This window comes from Gopherus evgoodei, chromosome 1 (assembly GCF_007399415.2).
Source record: "Gopherus evgoodei ecotype Sinaloan lineage chromosome 1, rGopEvg1_v1.p, whole genome shotgun sequence".
Lineage (NCBI taxonomy): Eukaryota > Metazoa > Chordata > Testudines > Testudinidae > Gopherus > Gopherus evgoodei.
The window spans coordinates 258,591,500-258,613,343 of record NC_044322.1 but is presented as its reverse complement, the minus strand read 5'-3'; the positions used below and the strand labels follow the sequence as shown (position 1 = coordinate 258,613,343).

The following is a 21,844-nucleotide window of genomic DNA, read 5'->3' as shown; positions in this document are numbered from 1 at the left end:
CAGGAAATGTGCCCAAAGCAACTGTCAGAAATCTCCTGGAGGAGTTGGGGCTGTGTGTGCGTATGCATAGCTAGTTAAACAGCTGCTGTAGCCGTGACCCTCCCTTTTCCTCCCCCACATCTAAACACTTCACCAGGAACCTCCCTCCCCCACCTGCTTTCTCCCTATAATCGTCCTATAATCTTCAGAGTGGACCCTAACTCCCAAATATCTCCCCCTCCCTTTCCAAACCCTCCAGAGCTCCCCCTACCATTTACCCCTCTTCCCTCACTGGCTCCTGAAAAAATGCCCCCTCCCTCCCTGTAATATTGTCCTGACGCCTCCTGGGCCCATTCGCCTCAGCCCTAGTGCAAAGAAGCGCCATGCGGCTCCCGAGCCGCGACCCCCACCCGTTCCCGGGCCCCTGGCCCGGCTGGAGGCGATGCTGCTGCTCCCGTCCTAGGAGGGAGTGGCAGGAGCACCAGCAGGAGGAGGCGGGCGCTGATTGGCCCGAGAGGAGGGGGAGGCAGAGAGTTTCCCACAATGCCCCGCTGCAGTGCAGCCGCCGATGGATGCTGCGGGAAGGTGGTGCCATTTGCAGCCTCCTCCGCGAGCGGCTCCAGCTGCAGCAGCCGCCCCGTCCCTGTCCCTGTCCCCCCACCTCAGCGGCTGCAGCCGCCGCCGGCCCCGCGCCTGCTCCCTGCAGCTCAGGGCCCGGGGGGCTGCTGTCCTTCTCGCCCCGCAATGAACCCCCCGTCGGCAGCCGGCGAGGACAAGGGGGCTGCAGGCGGCGGCAGCTGCTGCCGAGGAGCCGAGGGCGGAGGGGACACGAGGAGCGCGGCGGCCGCTGCCGAGGAGGAGATGGGAGTCGCCGGCCAGAAGGAAGAGTCCCTGGAAGAAAAGCTGAGGAACTTAACCTTCAGGAAGCAAGTGTCCTACAGGTGGGTGAGGGCGGGGGAGGGGGTTCTCGAGCCCAGACGCGCCCCTTGAACCAGCCTCGGGAGTCCGGGGGGTGGGATGGGGGGACTCCTGGAGCCGCAGGAAAAGGGCTCCAGCCTTGGAAGTTTCCCTGGTGGCTGCTGCAAGCTCAGGCTTCAGGGCTGCAGTCTTGCTGCGCTGGAAATAGCTGAGAGGAGACACCAAGTTGGTAGCTGGAACCACTCCAGCAGGTAGGAGTGGGCCAGCGGCGGAGCTCAGGCTGAGATGTGGGGACCCCCAGTAGTTCACTGAGCTGGCTCTGGTGGTCTCCAGGAGCGGACAGACAGCTTTGAGGAAGGTGGTGGTGGGTTTGGGAGCGAGAGAGATTCCACAAGACAAACTCTTACTCAGTGGGCTAAAATATAGAGACGGTGCTATAGGAAATAGTGTGTGTGTATGTATGCATATATGTGTTTTATATATATGCATTTATATGTGTGTGTAGGTATATTAGTATGCTTGTCCATGAAATGTGCTCTATTGTGGCAGTTGGTTCTGATGTAGTCTTTGCATGGAGTGCCCTGACAGCAGGCTGTGGGAGTTCCGCTGTCAGAATGATGTTGCAGAGTCAGGGATTAGGGTGAGGGCAGCACCATAATTGTCTGTGTGGCTTTTATTTTCCCCAGTCAATCTGGATTACACTAAAAAAGAAACCATGATCTTGTTTATGATAACCCTCCAAATAGGTAGAGAGCATTAGGAGGTGTATGTGTGCAGACTTCAGGATTATCCAAAGAGGGTCAGAAATGCTGCCTGACTGTTGGAGGAGTGGAGTGATTCTTGAGTTTTGCTGTTTGGAATAAAATTAAGGCTGCTTATCATTGCTTGGGCCTCCAAACATATTTTAGCTAGGGGTCACAAAAACATTTTCCTGTGGCATTGCTATTTCTGATCAGAATTTCTCTATGGAAAGTGTCATGAAGAGCAAGTGTTCTTTCTCTCCCCCTCAACCCCCCAGTGAGTCATTATGTAAGCATTAGCAGATGACAAGGTGTGTGGGTGGTTATACTGAATACCCACACAACTTGGCTGATTTGTGAGGCAGAAGACCAAAGGCTAAGCATGTCCAAACACCTGGAAAGTGTGGGCATTTGGTATAACTGAAGTGTGGTGTTGCTTTTATGCCTTTTTTTTTTCATTTTGTCACAATGCATTTACACCATATACTCAAAAAACTAGATTCCTCTTTCAAAAATCCATTCCTGTGACTTGATAACTAGGGCATGCTAATGGAGTCCTTCCTTTTTTAGGTTACCGGTTACGTCTGCTCCCAAGTCAGTAACTATTGAAAATTGTTACTATTCAAGAGGTGTTTGGCTCATGTCAGAGAAGTTGGTGGTCTCAGTCTAGTTCTAGATGATTTACAACCACATGTCCCCCCAAAAACCCATCACAGTATGACCCCACACCTGTGTCAGGGGTGAGCCACATTAACTTGAGGGTGGAAGAAGATCATATAGCTGCTACTATTCTGCCTTTAGAATAAAATAGGACTTCTGTTTCCAGGGCTGTCAAATCAGCAACTTTCACTAGCACTGAGGTGCTTCTTAAAAATACTTTTGGGCTGTCCCCTTGTATTTTAGTCAGGTTAATAATGCTATGCGCTCTCTCTCTCTCTCTCTCTCTCTCTCTCTCAGTGATAGTTTAAAATGATGTAATTACGTACTTGTGGGGAGATATTGCCCCTCCATAGTTAAAGCTGAATTTAAATAATACCTCATTTGTGGGTAGAGAATATTTCTTCTGACTTTGAGTAAGGGGTGATGAGAATAAAGCTGTGAGTGATTCATACTGGGCTGTCCTCAGTGAATGACACTGGCCTCCTCTTGAACTTTTTGTGTATATAGCATCTTTCAATATTTTTATAACTTTATTACACTATGTTTTTTAAAACTGTTAATTTTGTGGCAGCAGCTTGTGCCAGTTTCAGCTGAAGATGGGGAACTCCACTGGTGGGTTAATAAGCTAGGCAGGGCCGGTGCAAGGAAGTTTTGTGCCCTAGGCGAAACTTCCACCTTGCCCCCCCCGCAGCCCTGCAGCAGCTCCCCGCCCCTCCTCCCCGCCCTGAGGCGCCTCCCCCTCGGCGGTAGCTCCCCCCCCGCCCTGAGACGCCTCCCCCCATGGCAGCTTCCCACCCTCTGGCCCGGGGAGCTGTGCAGTACCTCCCCACCCCAGCTGACCTCTGCTCCGCGTCCTCCCTGAGCATGCTGCCCCCACTCTAATTCTCCTCCCAGGCTTGCGGCGCCAAACAGCTGATTGGCGTCGCAAGCCTGGGAAGTGGGAAAAGTGAAGCAGCGACTGCACGGTGGAATCCCCGGGCTGCTAAGCGCAGCGGCCGCTGAAACGGCTTTAAACATTTTTGGGGGGGTGCCGCTTTTTGACGCCCCCAAATCTTGGCACCCTAGGCAACTTCCTAGTTTGCCTAAATGGTAGCACCGGGCCTGAAGCTAGGGAGGGTCAGTTCTAAATATTGACATCTGCCAGCTAACATGCTTTTGGTGCAAGAGGGATGTGTTTTGCAGTAGATTTTGGGAAATGTTTCTATTCAAGCTGTATATGTTCACTTCATTTGATTAGTTTGGATATTTTATACTTACAAATCTATTTGTAACATGTTCTCTTTCCCTGGTACTCTGATGTATGAGGAGCCTTTTCACTGGGTCCCCCACATATCTGTACTGTGCATATATAAGGGTTTCATAATAAATGTAGATTGGGAGGAATAGTGGGATTTCTTCCTCCTCCCTTTCCCCACTTTTGTGTGAGCATGCAGCAAGTCCTGAATCTTTAGAAATGGGAGGTTTTCTCAGTAACTTTTAAATAACCATTTCTGGAGGCATATTATTCATTCTGCTTGATTTAGACTGAGAAAAGGAAAATAAATTCTCTATGCATGCTGGGATTTCCACACACTTTTTTTTTTTTGGAACTGATTTCCTGCAAGGAATGTTCCTTTCTTTCATTTACCCATAGAGCAAACACCAGAGTCATAGACTTGTACAAAGCACTGCTGGTGAGTTTGTTTTTTCCCCTCTTAAAATTACTACCTTTTTTTCTCTGCAAATTATGGTGCTGCAATGGATTTATAAATGCAAATGACTGTATAATATGCAGGAAACTCTATTTATATTGGCACTTGGACTCCTTCACACAATAGTACAATCGAAATTATTTGAAGCACCACACTGGCTTTCAAATGGTTCATTTAGGGTTGTCTTTGTGTGTGTATTATATTGACACACAAGCATACATCTGTATTTATATGTACATAAAAGAATATAGTAGGAACATGCTTAAAATAGCCAGACCCAGACCAAGACCCAGACCCATGCAAATAAATGTAAAAACTGCATTAGTGACAAGTGGCCAAGTGGAACATGAGTGGCAAGAAAGGGGGTGAGATGTTTTTCCGGCAAAGGGGGAGTAAAGGGGGGCGGGGGAAGAAAGGAAATTTTTTTAATGTGCTGTGTTTGTATGCCTCTTTCCTGTCAAAGACAACCTGTGTTGTACATGAATTTTGGTTACTTTTTTTTAGTTCCATTCCTTTCATCCTCCCATTTAGTTGCTAAGCAACAACTGTTTCATTGTAAGAAGATCTAGTTAGGGTAATTATGTAGTTACTGTGAAAATATAACTTGTTAGTTTTACAGGGGCTATGCCATAACTATAATAAACAAGCTAGTTTAGATGTAAATGTTTGCATTCATGTGACCAGTGTATCTAAGCGCAGGGATTGATTTATTAAATTGGTAATGAAGTTGTGTAATATATGCATACGTGGGCATATTTGTCCCTTTATATAGTGAAATCTAATCAGTATTTGGGATTTAGAGAAGACCACATAACAAATTGCTTTGTGTCTTTAGGCATGTTGCACATAGTGCTCCAAAATCAATTAAGTGTATTGTGTTGCCAACTCTCATCTACCATATTCAGTCTATACCAAGAGAATGTTTGCAGAGCTACTGGAGAGAGAAACATTTTGTTTACTCCAAAAGCTGCTCATACTATTAGGATAGATGGTTGCTTGTTATTTTCCTCCCAGCAATGTATTTATATACACAGTGGGAATGTGGCACTTATCTGTGCTTGTGCATAAGATAGTGTGTATGCTGAATATGTATATGTGCATATGTACAATTAGTTTAAGTAGATCTTCATTTGCAGATGGGTTACTTGCCTTCTAACTTTGATTAGTCATTTTCAGCTTGGAGTAGTCTCAATACATAGTTATGTGAAGCAAGCTCTGGGCTTTGCTGCTAGACCTTAGCTATCAAGTAGCATGTATCTTACAGTTTCTCTAGCAACATTGTAAAAAAGCATTGTGGGTGTGTGGCATTTTATCTAAATCAAGGACATGTGGCCAGCCCAGTGGCTGTTTGGTCTATATGAAAGTTGAAGAAATGGTCTGCCTTGTGAGCCCAGTTCAGGCATCTAAATCGGGAAATCATCTTCCATATCCGGGACTTTACATTGGAATACAAGCACCCCAGCAGCCATTTTAGTGCTGATTTTTACTGCCCAAATACCGTGGTAAGCGTCTTAAGCAACTAAATATGAATATCGGGCTTACAAATTGAAGTTTATAATTGTTTTAATGTTTAAATATATTGATTTAATGAAAAATTCACCTCCATCCTCCACAGAAATTGGCAAAAACAGATGCCCGTCCCACAAAACAAAAGCTCTGCTAACTCTGGTCCTTCTAGAGCACTACCCCTAAAATCACAAGACCTAGCTGGACATTTAATTAGCTGGGTTGATTTTTTTGGATGTTACCACATAAAGGTGCTGGGAAAGCTTCCTCCCATCCACCCGTAATTTTTACCAGAATTTTGCCTCTGCAAACTCCATATATTTCACTTAAAAGGGACCTGTCAACTTAACTTTAGTCCAAACTTTATTTTTTTGTTAAAAGCAGCTTTTGTCAACCTGATGATCAGTAGAAATGTTTCCACTAAAGAAAACGGCCCATGAAAGGTTTAAAGTAGACATCATCCTGACACATTTGAAACCCCAAACCCTAGCTGGTTTATGAAGTTTAAAATTTAATTGAGTATAAACAAAAGTGAAACTGCACTCTCTTGGTTATTATTTAAGTGGGCTTTCGTTATTTAAGTGGAGAGAAATATTAAAAAGTAAACAAAGAGCATAAATCTTGACAAGGACATTGGCTCTTTAAACTTCTTTCACTTCTAATACTTAGTGCTGTTAAAATGTGAAGTGTTTGACACATGGAATATGAAGGTAAGGTTTCTGTTTTTTTAAAAGGTGTCAGCTGCAGTCTTTTAAGAGTTAAAGTGAAATTCACCAAAGAACCTTCCTATGAATAGGTTATATAGTCCATAAATTTAATTCTGTCTTCACCTTGACCTGAGGGAGACAACCTTTATTTGATGGAGTGTTAAACAGGCTTTGGAAACCTTAGCAGTGTATGGCTTTTGCTCAGGGGTTTATCAAGGATGTTTGGACCAGGAGCTGCAATGAATGAGCCCTGCACTGCTGATATGTAGCAGCCTGGCTACTCACTCATCATGCATTGTATTTGTGTAATGCAGCCTGTCCTGATAGGAAACAATGTTGTTTCAGTTTTACTAATGGAAGTGGTTGGGAGTGGTGTTTCTGTCTTACTGAGTCTGTTTAAAGTCTAGTTCCACTCAAAAAAGTGACTCTTTAAAATTGGCAGTTGGAATTTCCATGATTATTATTAGTGAGCAATGGCCACAAAACCCAGGGAAGCTCTGGTCAGATGGAACTAGTCACTGTCTGATACATGGCAAAGACCATGAGGTGCTTTGATACCACATTAATCATTGTGGTATAAATATTTAGCTAGATAAGCCTGGAGCTAAGGGGGAGTCTTTGGACCACAACAAAATTGCAAAGAATAGACCAGAACCTCTGTAATTCTCATGTCCCTCACCTGGAAACACGATCATTCTCACCAAAGAATCCTGTAGCACCTTATAGACTAATAGACGTTTTGGAGCATGAACTTTCGTGGGTGAATACCCACTTCGTCAGATGCATCATGCATCTGACGAAGTGGGTATTCACCCACGAAAGCTCATGCTCCAAAATGTCTGTTAGTCTACAAGGTGCTACAGGATTCTTTGCTGCTCTTACAGATTCAGACTAACACGGCTACCCCTCTGATACCTGATCATTCTCACAAAACTCCTGTAGGTCTCACTTCACTTCTCAGTGAAAATTGAGTAGTAGAGACAGTGCTACGGTGACATCTCGTACTACTAGGACTTCATTACTTTTACAGAATATGACAGCACATTTACTAGTGTACCACGAAGCATTATAAATAATTAAAACTGAATTAAATTTGTCAAAATAAAATAAAATAAACCTTCTGTGATGGAGTATCTTTGATCTTTTAATCATGTTGTTTGCTTACTCTCAACATTATCTAATCCTTAATGGGTCTCCCAGACAGCAACGTGAATTACAGAGGTAATCCTGTATCAAAATGGCAAGAGATGAATTTTTGTCCTTTAACACATGTCAAAGAATAAGTTTCAGGTACTGGCTCAATCCCATGACAGCTGCTTTCAACCTTCTTCTATTGAGTTTCGTGAACACTGTTATGGGACACACTGATATATGACGTTTCAAACTACTTTGCTTTCCCCCTTGAAGCATTATCACTTTTTTATAATTTACTGAAAACTGCATCAACTTCATGCTTTTGGGTACATGTTGAGGCCTCCAAAGAGCTCTCCTTTCAACTATTTATAGTGCTTTGAGAGGGGAAGTGAAGGTTCTGCGTTCTGTTTAAGAAATGAAGAGAGGCTATGACTGTTCAGAGGCACAAATAATACCATGGCTAAATAGCCTTACTCTGGAGCAGTTGCTTCTCGCCACCCAACCCACCAAGTTTTCTGTTGCTTTTAAAACTTTCCACTCACTTGAGAACTTTAATGTGTCCATTATGTGTGAATCCTAAAAATAAAAAGGGGGGTGGAACCCACTAAATTTTCTAGTCTAGTGCTGTATTAATACAGGATTAATTAATTAATTTAACCCCCCATCTGGTAAAATGTTTTTGTTGCATTTTTCTTTAAGGAAGCAAGTCCACCAAGTTTACAAAATTTGACCCTTCTCTATTCCTATACCCACTCTCTTATTCTGTTTTGCTTTGTGACACATACCTTCAAGATGACTGATCTAGTGGCATAGCAGTGTAGTGCTCCATGATGATGTATAGGAGAATCAAGTCTGTTAGAGAATTACATTGGGTATGTTGCACCAAATCAGAGGGACACAAGGGAAATAATTTGTTCCAGTGGCTAGTGTTTAGGTCTGGGGCTGAGGAAACCAGAGTTCTATTCCCAGTTCTGTCAATAACTAGCTGTGTAATGTTTGGAACAAAGTACTTTAACTTTCAGACACCCAACTTAAAGTATATGGGGTCCAATTTTCAAAGATGCTGAGCACCCACAGCTTCTTTTGACTTTCTATTTTAGAGTTTTGAGTCCTCAGCATCCCTGAAAATCAGGCCCTGGATGTCTCAATATGGGCACCTAAAATTAATGGCCACTTCTGAAAATTTAGACCATGTATCCCACTTGCCCCATTTGATACATGGAGATAATACTTGTTCATTTTTATAAACCTCTGTAATATTCACCAAGATTCAGCAAGGTACAGTATTTACTTGTGCTTACCCTTAAGCACATAAGTAGTCACATTGACTGCAATGGAACTACTCTAAATTAAGCACATGCTTATCTGGTTTGATGAATCAGGGCCTGTATAAGTGCATAATAAAGTGTTATTTAGCATAGGTACAAAATTATAGGGTTGCCTGGCAACTGCCCCAGGTGAAAAGCATAAACTAATGAAAGCTGAATCAGTGCCACACAGGGTGAGAACACCTTCATTATTGTTATTCCCATGGAGTACATAATCCAATAATCCACATGTCTCACCTGAGACAGTATCAGTGTTGACAAAATGATTTTCATGCAACCTCATGTGGCTCCTTCCAGCTTTTTATTTTGTTGAACTTGGCTCTCTGGTAGGGCTGCTGGGAAGCTGAGACGTAGATGCAAAATTACCTTCTGTGCGCTTTCCAACTCACTAATTCTCTGGCTTATTTTGCTGTAAATCCTGCACAGTCCTAGCATGTGACACTGATAATCAGTCAAAGGCTTTCCCAGATATTAAAAAACAAAAGCAGGCAGGAGAGACTTGCAGCCCTCTTGCCAGCTTCTTCTAGCTGCAGTGTTGTCAAGAGGAGTCTTGTCTTGAAATGAAATGGGGTGTGAGGTAGAGGAACCCTTTTCAGTGGTGTTGGTCTACAAGGGTTTGCACACCATGTTTTGGCTGGAGTGATATATTAGCTCAATCATATTGCTCACCTGAGTGCCCTAATGGGCTTTCTTTCCTGTGCTCTGGGAGGTCTGAGCAGTTTGACCAATCATCACCTGCATCAGAGAGAACCTGCCTAGGGGTGGGAAAGGTGAAGAATGGCAAATCAAAAAAAAAGAGGGAAAATAAAGTGTCTTTCTGTGAGCGTGTGTGTACACAGAGGCTGTAGGAGTCTGTGACCATGGGTCTGTGATGAGTAATTCATGGGCTTCTGTTTGTGTGGGCAGGCAAGATGATATGTGGATACTTTCATCAGTATGCAGAAGGGTGTATATTTGAGTGTGTGCATGCACGTGTGTGTGTGTGTGCACACGCATGTGTATTTTTGACCAGTGTAGGTATGTATGTTGTATATGTTTGACCTGTGCTATGTATTTTGTAGGCTGTGTTGTAAAAATCATCTGTGATGTGTTTGTGATGGAGAGAGAACTTAGCTATGTACTAAATCTTTCTATGGGCTTAAAGTGTGCGGTACAGCCTATGAATGTGAGAACATAGGTCTGGACTGTGTATTCTTTGGGCTCTGTACATGTGTGCTTTCTGTGAATATATATGGAGGAATAAGAAGGGACATCATTAGCAACCATTGTTTTACTAATTCTTGTTTATGGATTGCTGTGTTTTTCTTTTATTCAGCTTTCCTTTCAGCTGTGGTCATTCCTATTTATGTATATAGAATGTGAATGTTTTTGCACAAAGTGAAGGCCCTTGGTCTTCTGAACTGCCTAATTTCTGGCCTCATTTTTGACTGAAGGTGTTATGCTAAGAAGGGTCACATCTCATCACTGACAACTAACAGCTTTAAACCAGACTGCAGGAATTCCTATTCAAGGAATAGTACTGAAGGATAGCTCAGTGGTTTGAGCATTGACCTACTAAACCCAGGGTTATGAGTTCAATCCTTGAGGGAATTATTTAGAGTTCTGGGGTAAAAATCTGTCTGGGATAGGTACTGTTTTGAGCAGGGGGTTGGATTAGATGACTTCCTGAGGTCCCTTCCAACCCTGATATTCTATGATTAGGCTTCTCCTGGTTTAGACCGCTTCTTTTTCTTACTCTTCTCACAATTTCCTCTCTTATTCCTCACACCAGCTACCCAACCTTAACACAGGGGATTGAATGCATCTGACTGGTTCTTTGCCCTGCCTCCCACCACTGGTTCTTCCATGGTGCAAGAATCTCAGAATCAGTTCTCTACCAAGGTGTCTCAATGAGTAGCATCTTGAACTTCCAGGGAAGCTGTCAGGATGGTCTCGCTATGTCTGTATGTTATCAAACAAGAAAGATGAGAAATTTCAGTGAGTTCATGTGCTGGTCTGTTGTCCTCTTGAAACCTGGTTTTGCCTTCTGGTTTTATATGAAATGTAGCATTTTTTGGGGACAGAGTTGGGAAGATTGTTAGGGATTCTTACCCTTACTGCCAGTGAGAATTTGTTCATGTTACAAAACAATCATGCAATTTTGCACTCTTGGAAGCCTCTGCCAAGGAGAGGCCCATAAGTGGATTAGCAGGCAGTGTGGTGCATCAGGACTTGGGTGCAATGAAAGAGTTTCACTGCGGAAAAAAAACAACTCTGTGCTATATTTGTTGTCATGCCACCTTGCTCCAGGTATGATCGGTCCCTCACTTTGACAAGCCTCAAAAGTTAACACTTCTCTGTCACGCTTCACCCAAGGTCCAAAATGCTTTAAAAATAATTCATTAAGCTGTACACAAATCTGTCTGTTGTAGGGAAGTATTATCTCCATTTTATAGATGGGAAAAACTGAGATACAGAAGGATAAAGTGACTTGCTCAAGGTCACGCACAAAGTCTGTGACAAAACTGGGAATAGAACCTAGAGCTCTGATTCTTAATCATATGCCTTTAACTACAAAACTGTTCCTTCACTTTAAAAGGGAATAAGAGAATCAAGACGACTTTCAGAAAAAATGTGGGAGGGGGAGAGTCAGAGGGCAGGCAGGTGCAAGAACATTATCACTTCATCTCATTAATGGCGTGCACATTGTCAAATTTTGGGCTCCAAATTATTTGCATGTTGAATGATTGTGGCAGTTCATTTTTTAAAGAACTACATTAGCCTCAGGCCACCATTGGGTAGCATGTAGTGTCCCAGATTTCTGAGACCCTGCAAGTAGTGCACTAAGATGACTCAGTGTGAAAGTTAAGAACTAGCAGCTTTATTAAATACTTCGTAACTGGCTGTAAGGAATTCATGATCATTGGCTATAGTGCTATTATTTTGTTGATAAAGGGAGAGTGCCTTTGGACACTGCGATGGACTCTGACACTGCTCTGGTGTGCTCTGTGTAACATTTCTGGGAAGGCCACAGAGTCTCAAAATTGTAAATTAGGGATGAAGTGTTGGGATTGGTAATGAGATCCAAAACTTCTTGTCTCCTGGCTACCAGCTCAAAGCCAGCTCAGGCTGGTAGTGGCAGAAGCCATTTCCATCCAAAGGCTGTTGGTGGGTTGTGTGAGATGACTCATAAATAACAGAAGATAGAGATGGAAAAGAGCTATTAGATCATCCAGACCATCTCCATGAAGAGGCTCCCCTTGCTAATAGCTTCATCTGCAAGGCCCAGGATCGAATGGGAATAGAGTTGGTGGGGTTGAAGCATGATAACTTCCCCCACCATTTCCCATCCTATATCTGTGTGAAGGAATACAGGGCACAAGTACTTACAGGATTTCAATCTTTTGGGCTGCCAGTCACACACATTTCACCAGCACTGAATTCACATAAAAACAGTGTGTAATTGCACAGGAGATAGTGGTCGATGACTGTAGAACAGAGCTGGGTTTCACAGTGTGGATCCATTTTAAAGACAGTATTGCTGGGATGGACCATTTGTCCAGTGCTGGGAACCCTGCACTCTCATTTGCGAGACATGGGCTCTATTTCTGGTTTTCTTGGGAAACGCTTGGCTGGCAGGAGCTGGGAGTGGAGACCTTGGGCTCATCTCACAGAAGGGCAGGGGGGTGAGAACTTACTCAACATCAGTTGTCTCCTGGCTGCCAGTTCAGGTTGGTAGTGGCAGAAACCATTTCCAAATCCTCAGTCAATTAAAGAAGTAGATATGCCCTTAAAAATTGTGCCATCTTTTCACTGCCGGAAGGATTAAGTGTGCCATGTGGATGTGAAACAGGCTATGCCTAGTCACGGTGCATAAGAGAAGTGAGTGGGGAAGTTCTGGCTGGGACATGTTTAGTCCTCACAAGGAGAAACAGAAGAACTTGTGATATTAAAAACAACTTTGCGTGTAAATATTTTGCTTGTGAAAGGCACTGGGTTTTTTTTTATGTGATGTTCCTTCACTCCCCAAACAAGTGCTCCAGCACTTGTTTTTCTGAAAGATGGAGTGAAATCACATGCTCTGATGGCCTGATAGTCCTTTCCAAAATGTATGCCATACGGGAATTTGACCCTTTGGGGTACACTTTCAGAGTGGTGCATGGTAGGGAAAGGTTGAACTGCACATATCCCATCAAAGCTGATGAGAGTTGTGCCACTTAGAATCCCACTATATTTAGAAACTGGTCCCTTATGCTGTTTTATCATGCTCTCCAGGGTGCTGGGACAACTCTAGGGGCTGGGGAAGAGAGAGAAAATGAAATGGCTTTCAAGCTTTTTAGCATAAAAAGTTGTCAGAGAAGCATTCTCATCATGTTACTGTATCATTACTTTATTTCATTAGCCTGCTAATGAGTTTCCTCTGGAGGTGGTAATGGGGGTAGTTCTTATGCTCTTATCTAATTACCAAATGATCCCATGAGTATGTCTGTGCAAAACTTTTTGTTGCGAAAACCCACTGGATTTCATTACAAACTAAAGACTGCAACCTACAGGATTTCTGTGTGTGGATCTCTCCTACTGATGTCAGTGGGGTTCCTTATGTGGGGAGTTTGCAGGTTCAGACCATGGCAGGTGCAAGAATGTTTCGCGCCCTAGGTGAAACTTCCACCTTGCCCCACCCCCTGAGCCCTGTGGCAGCTCTCCACTCCACCTGCCCTAAGGTGCCCTGCCTGTGGCAGCTCCCCACCCCCGCCCTGATGCCCCCCCCCCACAGCAGCTCCCCCCCTCCTGCCTGAGGCGACTCCCTCCCCACAGCATCTCCACCCTCGCCTGGGGAGCTGTGCAGCAGCTCCCCACCCCAGCTCACCTCTGCTCCGTCTCCTTCCCGAGCATGCCGTCACCGCTCCACTTCTCCCGCCTCCCAGGCTTGCGGCGCCGCAAGCCAGGGAGGGAGAGAAGCAGCAGTGGGGCGGTGTGCTCAGGGGAAGAGGTGGAGCAGAGGTGAGCTGGGGCTGGGAGTTCCCCTGCATGCCGCCCCCCCACCTCTTACTTGCTGCAGGCGGCCCTCCCTGCGCCCCCCTGGCCCAGGGCCCTCCGCCTGCTGACGATGACTGGGGTGGCCGAAGAGCCAGCCGCTGCGGTCGCCACTGAAGGACCCGAAATGCCCCCCCCCCAATGCTAGTGCCCTAGGTGACCGCCTGGGTCGCCTAATGGGTTGCACCAGCCCTGGGTCAGGCCCTCAGCTTTTGCAGTTTTTAGGCTGAGTTCTATTTCTGAGTCGACACTCTAGGAGACTAAGACTCATAGACATTGACTTTAAGGCCAGAAGGGACCATCATGATCATTTAATCTGACCTCCTGCACATCGCAGGCCACAGAACCTCACCCACCCACTGCTGCAATACACTTATAACCTCTGGCTGAGTTACAGCAGTCCTCAAATCTTGATATAAAGACTTCAGTTACAGAGAATCCACCATTTACTCTAGGTAAGACCCATGGCTTCCCCACAAACTAAAGTTAAACTCCACAGATGGAGTTTTGAGGGTCGTTGGACTCTGAAACACAAAGTGAAACACAGGGGCTATGTACAAACCCATGCAGACTGGAAGCAAAGGAAAAGTGCCTTTGATACCTTTACCTGGAGGGATGTTTCTCATACAGTACCTGTGTAATTTCTGCTGCTCAGACTCACAGACTTCGCACCCCATTGTGGTTTTGAAGTCACCTTCAGGGCTTTATATGATTTAAAGTGACATTGACGAAGGAATCAGCAGTGCCTAAGCAGCCTGAATCTTCAGGAGCATTGGGCTTTGTGTCAGATCAGATGAAAGCCATGTTTTATTTTTCATTTTGCCTCTGCAGGTAGCCAGCAGATTCAGCTGTCACTCTTTCTTCCAGGCCAATATATTTTGCTTTGGGTTAAATAGTTTCTTATTTAATTTTTGTTTCTGGCAATTTTTTTTATCATGATAGAAAATTTGATTTCTCAGTGCCCTCCCTCCTCCCTGACTACCACCCCTCTTTCTCTCTCTCGCTCTCTCTGTGTGTCGCTGTCCTTCTCAGTGTTTCCTTCCCTGGCTTGTTGTTCTGCTTACCTGGAAACTGCTGTTGTCCTTCCTGCTGCTTTCCGATGGTTACCAGAACAGCTATGCTCTGCACATGGTGTAGTGTTCCTCGAATTGCATGGCAGCAGGGTACGGAGATGTGGATGAAGAACACGCATGTGTACATGTACTGCACTTGACATTCCGTAGTGAATGGCCATATTTGTTATTCAACCTGCTTGAGATCAGCTTCTTCCTGTCTCCTGTGCCTGGCACAGGCTTGATAGTTCAGTGCTGCTCTGTGGCTTTACTGTCAGGAAGCTCAGCATAAGCTGTTCCCCCCGCCCCACCATGTTATGTTTGCAGTTATGGAATTCCTTAAGTCTTAAAAAGACAGGATATGTTGCCGTGATCACAAATTGGCATAGGCATCTTATTTGTAAAAGGTGGACGAGAGAGCCTGATTTTGGAGTTCCCCAATCAACATGAGAGAAATCTGTCCCTCCCCCTCCCTCAGAAAAAGCACCCTTTCATAAAGCTGTTAGTGAGGAGTGCTGGAAACCATCAGTGCAGACAATCCTGTGTCATTTGGTGCTATAGAGAGTCTTGATGGACTATTTTTGGCCCTGGAGATCTGGAACAGCCACCTGCCTTTCATTTCATGTTTCCATGATGTAGGTCATCATACTGCTAAAATGACTAGTCATTTCATCATATGGAAAGTCAGGGGTGCCCCCAGAAATTTTTCACATGGGATGCTGCAGGCTTCCCTACTGCCCCTTTTCCAGAGGGCTCCCCCATGGAGGCACTCACCACAGCTCTCCATACTTGTAGCAGAGGTCTTGAAGCTGTCACTGAGTGAGTCCTGCTAGAAGTGGAGTGAAGCCAGGCATTCCCCTTGGGAGGTGAGGGAGTCCTGGTACAGGAACTGTCCCCATAGCTGTGACAAGGAGGAGCAGTGCTGGCTACCCCACTGCCCACTCAGAATTTGGCCCCAAAGGGGCTCCCTCACATCATGCTGGAGGGACCGCAGGGGCCAAATGTGGGAGGGCAGTGACACTGCTTCTCACCACTTCTTTGGGGCCAGCTCTTGCACCAGGAGGGTGCAACAATGATGTCTTGGCACCATTGCCAATGGTATGCACTGTGTGCAAGGAGAGGGCTACTCAGTTTCCATGTCTAAGCAAGAAAGGCCAAGAACTGACTAGACTGACACGGGGGTTGAGGGATAGTTGGTGTCAGCTGTTATACTGAGTTCATTAGAAGCTGGATTGAGAACAATAATTAATTTCACATAAGCCCTCAAGCAGCTAACTGATCATGTTCAGACACAGCTGATGTGGTCTGTGATCAAAACAATGACCTAGAGGTGAAAGTCATCTTCCCTCACTATCAGTTCCCTGAGCTATTCAGTCTTCCAAGTGGTTGTCTTCAAAAGTGAGGGAAACAATTGTACACTGAGGAGTATGCTGTGGTTTTAAGCCCCCGTTAGAGGGGAATGTGGGGAAGCTGTGCAGCTGGAGGAATTGTGGCTGTCTCAGAATTTCTCCTTGGGCTCTGGAGGGGAGTGTATACGGGGGGAGAAGTTCCACCACCTTTTGAACAGGATGCAGCCATGCACTGTCATTGAGTGGGCTCAGCTCTGCTGGCTCATGACAAAGTCCATGGCCTTGCCCTTGCTTCACCCCTTTGGGCAGACTGGTGCCACCAATGACACTAACCAAGAGCTGCACCTCCGTTTCCCAGTTACATTCCATCAGGTTGAAATGCATGATTTGAGGCTGGAGACAACTTCTTGCGTCTTTTCTTTCTGTTGTGCACCTGTATTGTCCAGTGCAGGGCACAATCTAGCCTGGAATGTGTGCTCTCCAGCTAAGACATCTGTTTCACACAAGACTCATGCATGGCTTTTCTCTCTTTTTTTTTTTACGTCAATTTCTATTCCTTTGTGATTGCACTGTGCCCTATGCATTTTTAGACAGAGACCTCCGATGAGTTTGCTGATTGTTCTTCGTAGACAGGAGAGATTTCTAGTACAGCATTCAGCTGTTTCTATTTCGACAGTATGGTCATGAAACAAGATTCAGTCAATTCAGTTCCAAGTGGTGCATTAGGCTCCAAGCTATTCATTGCAATTTCTCATTTCAAATCTAGGGAAGGTGCCAGAGATCAGGTAGCAATGAAGTTTAGGGAAAAGCCTCCACTAATCCCTCTCACTGATCATGCTGTCCCTTCTCATTTCTCCAAAGTGGAAGAGGAAGACAGCAAAATATGGTTCTGTCATCTGCTTTGATAAGATTGTGAAAACACCATCAACCTGTCAGTCAATGGCTGCTTAGCTTTGCAATTCCCTCCTTTCTGAGGGAGGTTTTGTGCTCAATATTTTTGTTAAAATCTGATGTTGTATTGAATTAAAGTAATGCAGCCATAAAAACTGGGTGCAGAAAAAGAGAAACTCATAGCCATTAAAACCCTCAGTGCTGGCTCCTTTCTTCCCTCTCCTGCTTACCCTCTCCTCTGCCGTTTTGCATTCTGGACCTAGACATTTTGAAGGAGGTGAAGAAACAGGTGCTGTTATCTAAATGCTCTTATCATTGATTCTATTGGGGCTCTGTACTACTTTCTCCTCTGATGTAATGGTAACTAATAACATAATGTAAGAGGGGGAAAAAAGGGTCAGTCTGTGCTTATGAAGGGCTGTGTTGATACAGCCTAGAAGCTGAGGGCCTCTGTTTGCTCACAAGAAAGGAGCACCACAAATAACAGCCGTGTAACCTTCCATCATGACTAAATATGCCTCAGCCCCAAGTTAGTGGAGTGAGAGTATCATTTAATTTATGTTTAGCCGTTGGCTGCTCTCTCTCTCCCGAGCCTCCCAAGAGGGTGCCATCTTTTTAATAGTGGATTTCGTTTGCTAGGGACGGGACAAGAGCCCAGCTCTTTTCATGTAGATTGTTAAGCAGCCACCTGATGGTGTTGCCCTTCTGTCACCAATGCTCATTTTGCCACTCTTCAACTGTACATCTCTCTGAATGAAAACCCTGTGCCCGTGCCTCCTACAGGACCACAGGGTGCATGAGGAGATGTGCTGGGAAAGCTCAGCTATGTGCCTAATGTCAGGCTGCAGAAAGAAGCACCAACAGGGGGGAGTCATTGTGGCCCTGATCAGACTTTCAGGCATTTTCAGCCAGTTAATGTTGGAATCCCTCACACAAGCAACAGTGGGACAGGGGAAAATTTGAGAGGAGATTGGGGTTCAGAAAGATGGTACCAGCTGTGAACAAATACTACAGATAAGGCTATCTGTCAGATGGCTTTTGAGCTTAGAAAAGTCCATTTGTGTGTGTGTGAGTGAGAGAGAGAGAGAGAGAGAGAGAGAGTGGGGACAGGGCTTTATTTCCTTTGAGCCCATGGCCCCAGTTTTCTGCTAATCCACCCCTGACATGAGGTGCGGGAGAAGAAGTAGTTAACTCTTCTCCAACAGCAGAAGCACACTGCTGTCCCAGAAAGGTCATGCAATAGTGTGTCAGGATTCCAGTCCTCCTTTCACACTGACACTACTGCAGAAAGTGCAGCTTTGAACTAGAAAGTCTTCTGGCTCTTATACAGGGAAGTCCATGAGTTGGCAGTCCCCCCCGGCAAAGCCTTATTTATGCTTCTTTCTGACTGGGTATCATCTTCCACCCCTCCTCCATCTGATTGTTGCAGCAGGAGCATTGTTCTGATTCAGTCATCCTGAAGATGGTGTCACAATTTGTCAGGTGTTGAGAATCCTGTTTGCTTGATGGAAATGTTGGGTCCATTGTGAATCTGTTCTAACAGCTCTTCACAGCAAGGCTGTAAAACAATGAGGAAAATTTACTACACATTCACACAAGTCATCTTCTATTATGTATCAAACATAAATAATACCGGGATAAATGCAAAATAGTAAGATCATCTCAGACTATCTATTCAAGGTAGCATTAAACATGCACAGACAAAATAAAGGATGTCAACTCTCAGCTCTTTAATGACAGAGGTATTCAAACAAGTAGATAATACAAACAAGCATGTAGGCTTAAAGAATGCATCACAGTGGAGTCTTCTGAGCAGTGGGTGTATGTATGTAAAAGCTTAAGCGGTATCTCAGAGACTTTTGTAAAGGATCTAGTCAAACAAAGCATCAATGAGAAAACACATGGGTATCTCCCAAAATAACAAAAACAAAAAATTCTCCATCAAAACTAAAACATAGAGAAGAGGGGATGTGAGCAGCAGATGCTATCTGTGGAGGTACTATGATATATAATGCCATTGTAGTTCAAATCTCACCCAGGTTTGTAGTGACTAGAGCTGATTAAATTTTCTAAGGGAACTTTTCTGTGGGAATGTGTCAATTTTGATGAAATTTTGTTTTGACATTTCTTTTTTAAAAAGCATTTTGATATTCATTTTATATTATTAAATCATAATATAAAATAAAGTCAGACTTGGAATGATTGACCCAAAATGATTTCTCCCCCTCCCCCAAATTTCACTAAAGTGGGATATTTTCAAGTTTTTGTTCTGATTCAGAATGAGTTTCAGTTAATTCTAGTAATGGCCAAAAGTAATTATCTGAAGGCTGGTGGCCTATATGAAATGAGTTGGGTCATCATTAATTTTACATTGGAAAAGAATCTGTTACAGGAACTAGTACTACATTTAACACTAATTGATACCTTCACTGGTAGCTTCTGCAGAGAGGAGACTGAACCACCATCTGACCACTGGAGGTGAACCCTCCACGTCAGGGTTGAGGCACATTGACAGGGCAACATGAGGAAGCCTGCACTATTGCTGTTCACACTACTCTATACCTGTTCTATGGATATATAGAGAGCGCATTCTCCAGAGCTGTCAAACCAGCACTTTTTCTAGAGACTAAATGAATAATAGAAAGTTTTTAAGTTAAATTCCAAAAGTTATTTTGTTTTTCCTTTCTCAGAGAATATTAACTGTCTGGAATTCTTTGCTCTTGTCAGAATCCACCTCAGTGGGATTTAAGAAAGAAACGGGTCGTTATTGAACATTATTATTCTAATTATTGGACATTAGTTATCTTGTGGGGATAACTGGGATTAGATGCTCAGGGCTGGGAAGGCATTTCTCTGAAGGATCAGGCGTAGTAGGTGCTGGGCTAAATAGCCATATCCAACCAATCTGGGCAGGGAATAATGAGCCAGCTTGTTGGGAATGACTGCATATACTTGGTGAAAGGTGTGTATGTTGGAATGGAACACTCACCCATCTTTACAGCTCCCATGTGTCCACTTTTATGGGCCAGTCTCAATTTTTGATCACCCCTTAAAATTAGGATCGTTCTTAGGAACGACCCACCTTTATTAATCTCAGTGGAATGATAAAAACTAAATTTAAGAAAAAAATAAAGGGGAAACCAAATATTTATACCTCATCAATGACATTTGAGAATTGTTGATATGGTGATTGATGCTGTCTGGATGGTGGTTGATATTTGGGTCTTTTAATTCCTTTTTCTTCTCTCTTTGTAACTCTTGTTTGCTGGAAAGTTAAAAAAAAAATGGTGCCGCTGAAATGGAAAAGGACCAAAGAAGGCTACTGTAAATTACTCAGGTCACTGGAGTGTTTGTGATTATTCTGCGGAAGGAAAGATGATAGACTGAGGTTATTTAGTTTGAGTGGAATAAAAGGATATAAAATAAGTGTGCTCAGGGGCTTCTCCTTTCTGTGCCCTATATAATTGTTTGTTTCATGTGCATTTATTAGGGAATTTACTGCTGCAGGAAATCATTGAAGCAAAATGTTTAGCAGGATTCAAAGAAGTATGAGACTTTAATATGAACATGAGTCACATTTGCTGCCAGGCTCACTACTATCTACATTCAAAAAGATATAATAGTTACCAACCTTCATGCTTCACAGTGCAAAGGGGTCACTTGCAGAGGTTGGACAGGAATTAGTCTTCTTTTTGTGATATAGCTTTCCACATGTGACTAGGTACATTACTCTTTGTTTTTCTGGTTGCGCAACTCTGAGATATCAGGTGTTGACCACCTTGGGGGGAAGGATAGCTCAGTGGTTTGAGCATTGGCCTGCTCAAACAACAGGGTTGTGAGTTCAGTTCTCAAAGGGGCCATTTGGGGATTGTCCTACTTTGAGCAGGGGGTTGGACTAGATGATCTCCTGACATCCTTTCCAACCCTAATAATCTATCTATCTATGAAAATGCTGGATTTGATGGGCCAGTGGTTTGATCAGGCATAACAACTGTTATGGTTTTAAACAAATACATAAATAAGAAGCTAATTCTATTGACAGTATGCTTCTACCTAAAATTATAATCCTGTTTGACATCACAACTGGTTGCTGTGGAAACAATTATGGTGTCATAAAAAGAGGATTAATTACAAGTTTAAGTGAGGAGTAAGCAGCTGGAACAGATGCATTTAAAAAAAACCAACAAAACAAAGCTCCTGTTTTTGTACAAAACATTGTTCCAAATAAAGAAAAAGGCTCAGAGAAAAGAGGTAGATATACAGTAGAAGAAACCGAATTGTTTCTTAAAAAAAAATTATTGCTTTCAGTTTTTCCAAGATGTATTAGCTAGCAGCTTTGTAAACTAGCTTGAGAGAAAAAGAGAGAGCCACAGATTTTGCTGGCCATGGGACTATCCAGGTTGTGAATCCACACTCACTTCTCCCATGTATTTTTTTTTATTTCCCTTTTTAGGTGTGGAAAATATATGCCATTGGGGTAATGTTGTACTACAATTTACTTGAGGAATAACACAAGGTCATGAAAGTAATACCATTTTAAAAAGAATTGAAATCAAAGTAGCTTAACCATTTATTGCTGACATCATTGTGAAGGCCACTTTGACCTCTGAGTTCTGTCTTTGTAGATAGTTGTATCAGGAACATCGTGACTTCTGGAGTAGAATATTGCAGAATTGGGTGTCTGATAGCTTAGTTTTTGCCCTTATTTGCTCCTAAAGGCTAGTTAGCAGAGAGAGCAAATTGAATCAGGTAAGTGTGGATGTTCTGTCCCAAGATCCTAGGAACTGACCTGAAGCACTCACTATATGAAATGTTCAGCGAATTGGATCATTTGCTTTCAACAGGCCCCACCAAGCCTATTTCGTCAGTGCAGTGG

General features: G+C 43.8%; 1 protein-coding gene across 2 annotated transcripts in view; it reads left to right on the top strand.

Annotated features, from left to right (window-relative positions):
- The first annotated feature begins 547 nt into the window (after window positions 1–547).
- Window positions 548–21,844, top strand: part of DGKI (diacylglycerol kinase iota) — a 305,312-nt gene continuing 284,015 nt past the window's right edge. Inside the window, exons 1-2 of one of the 2 annotated variants that reach the window (XM_030543871.1) lie at window positions 548–650; window positions 686–920. In XM_030543871.1, the coding sequence (XP_030399731.1) occupies window positions 548–650; window positions 686–920 (338 nt within the window). Of the gene's footprint in view, window positions 651–685; window positions 921–21,844 lie in introns of those variants that run through there. The other variant, XM_030543854.1, reaches the window with a different exon arrangement.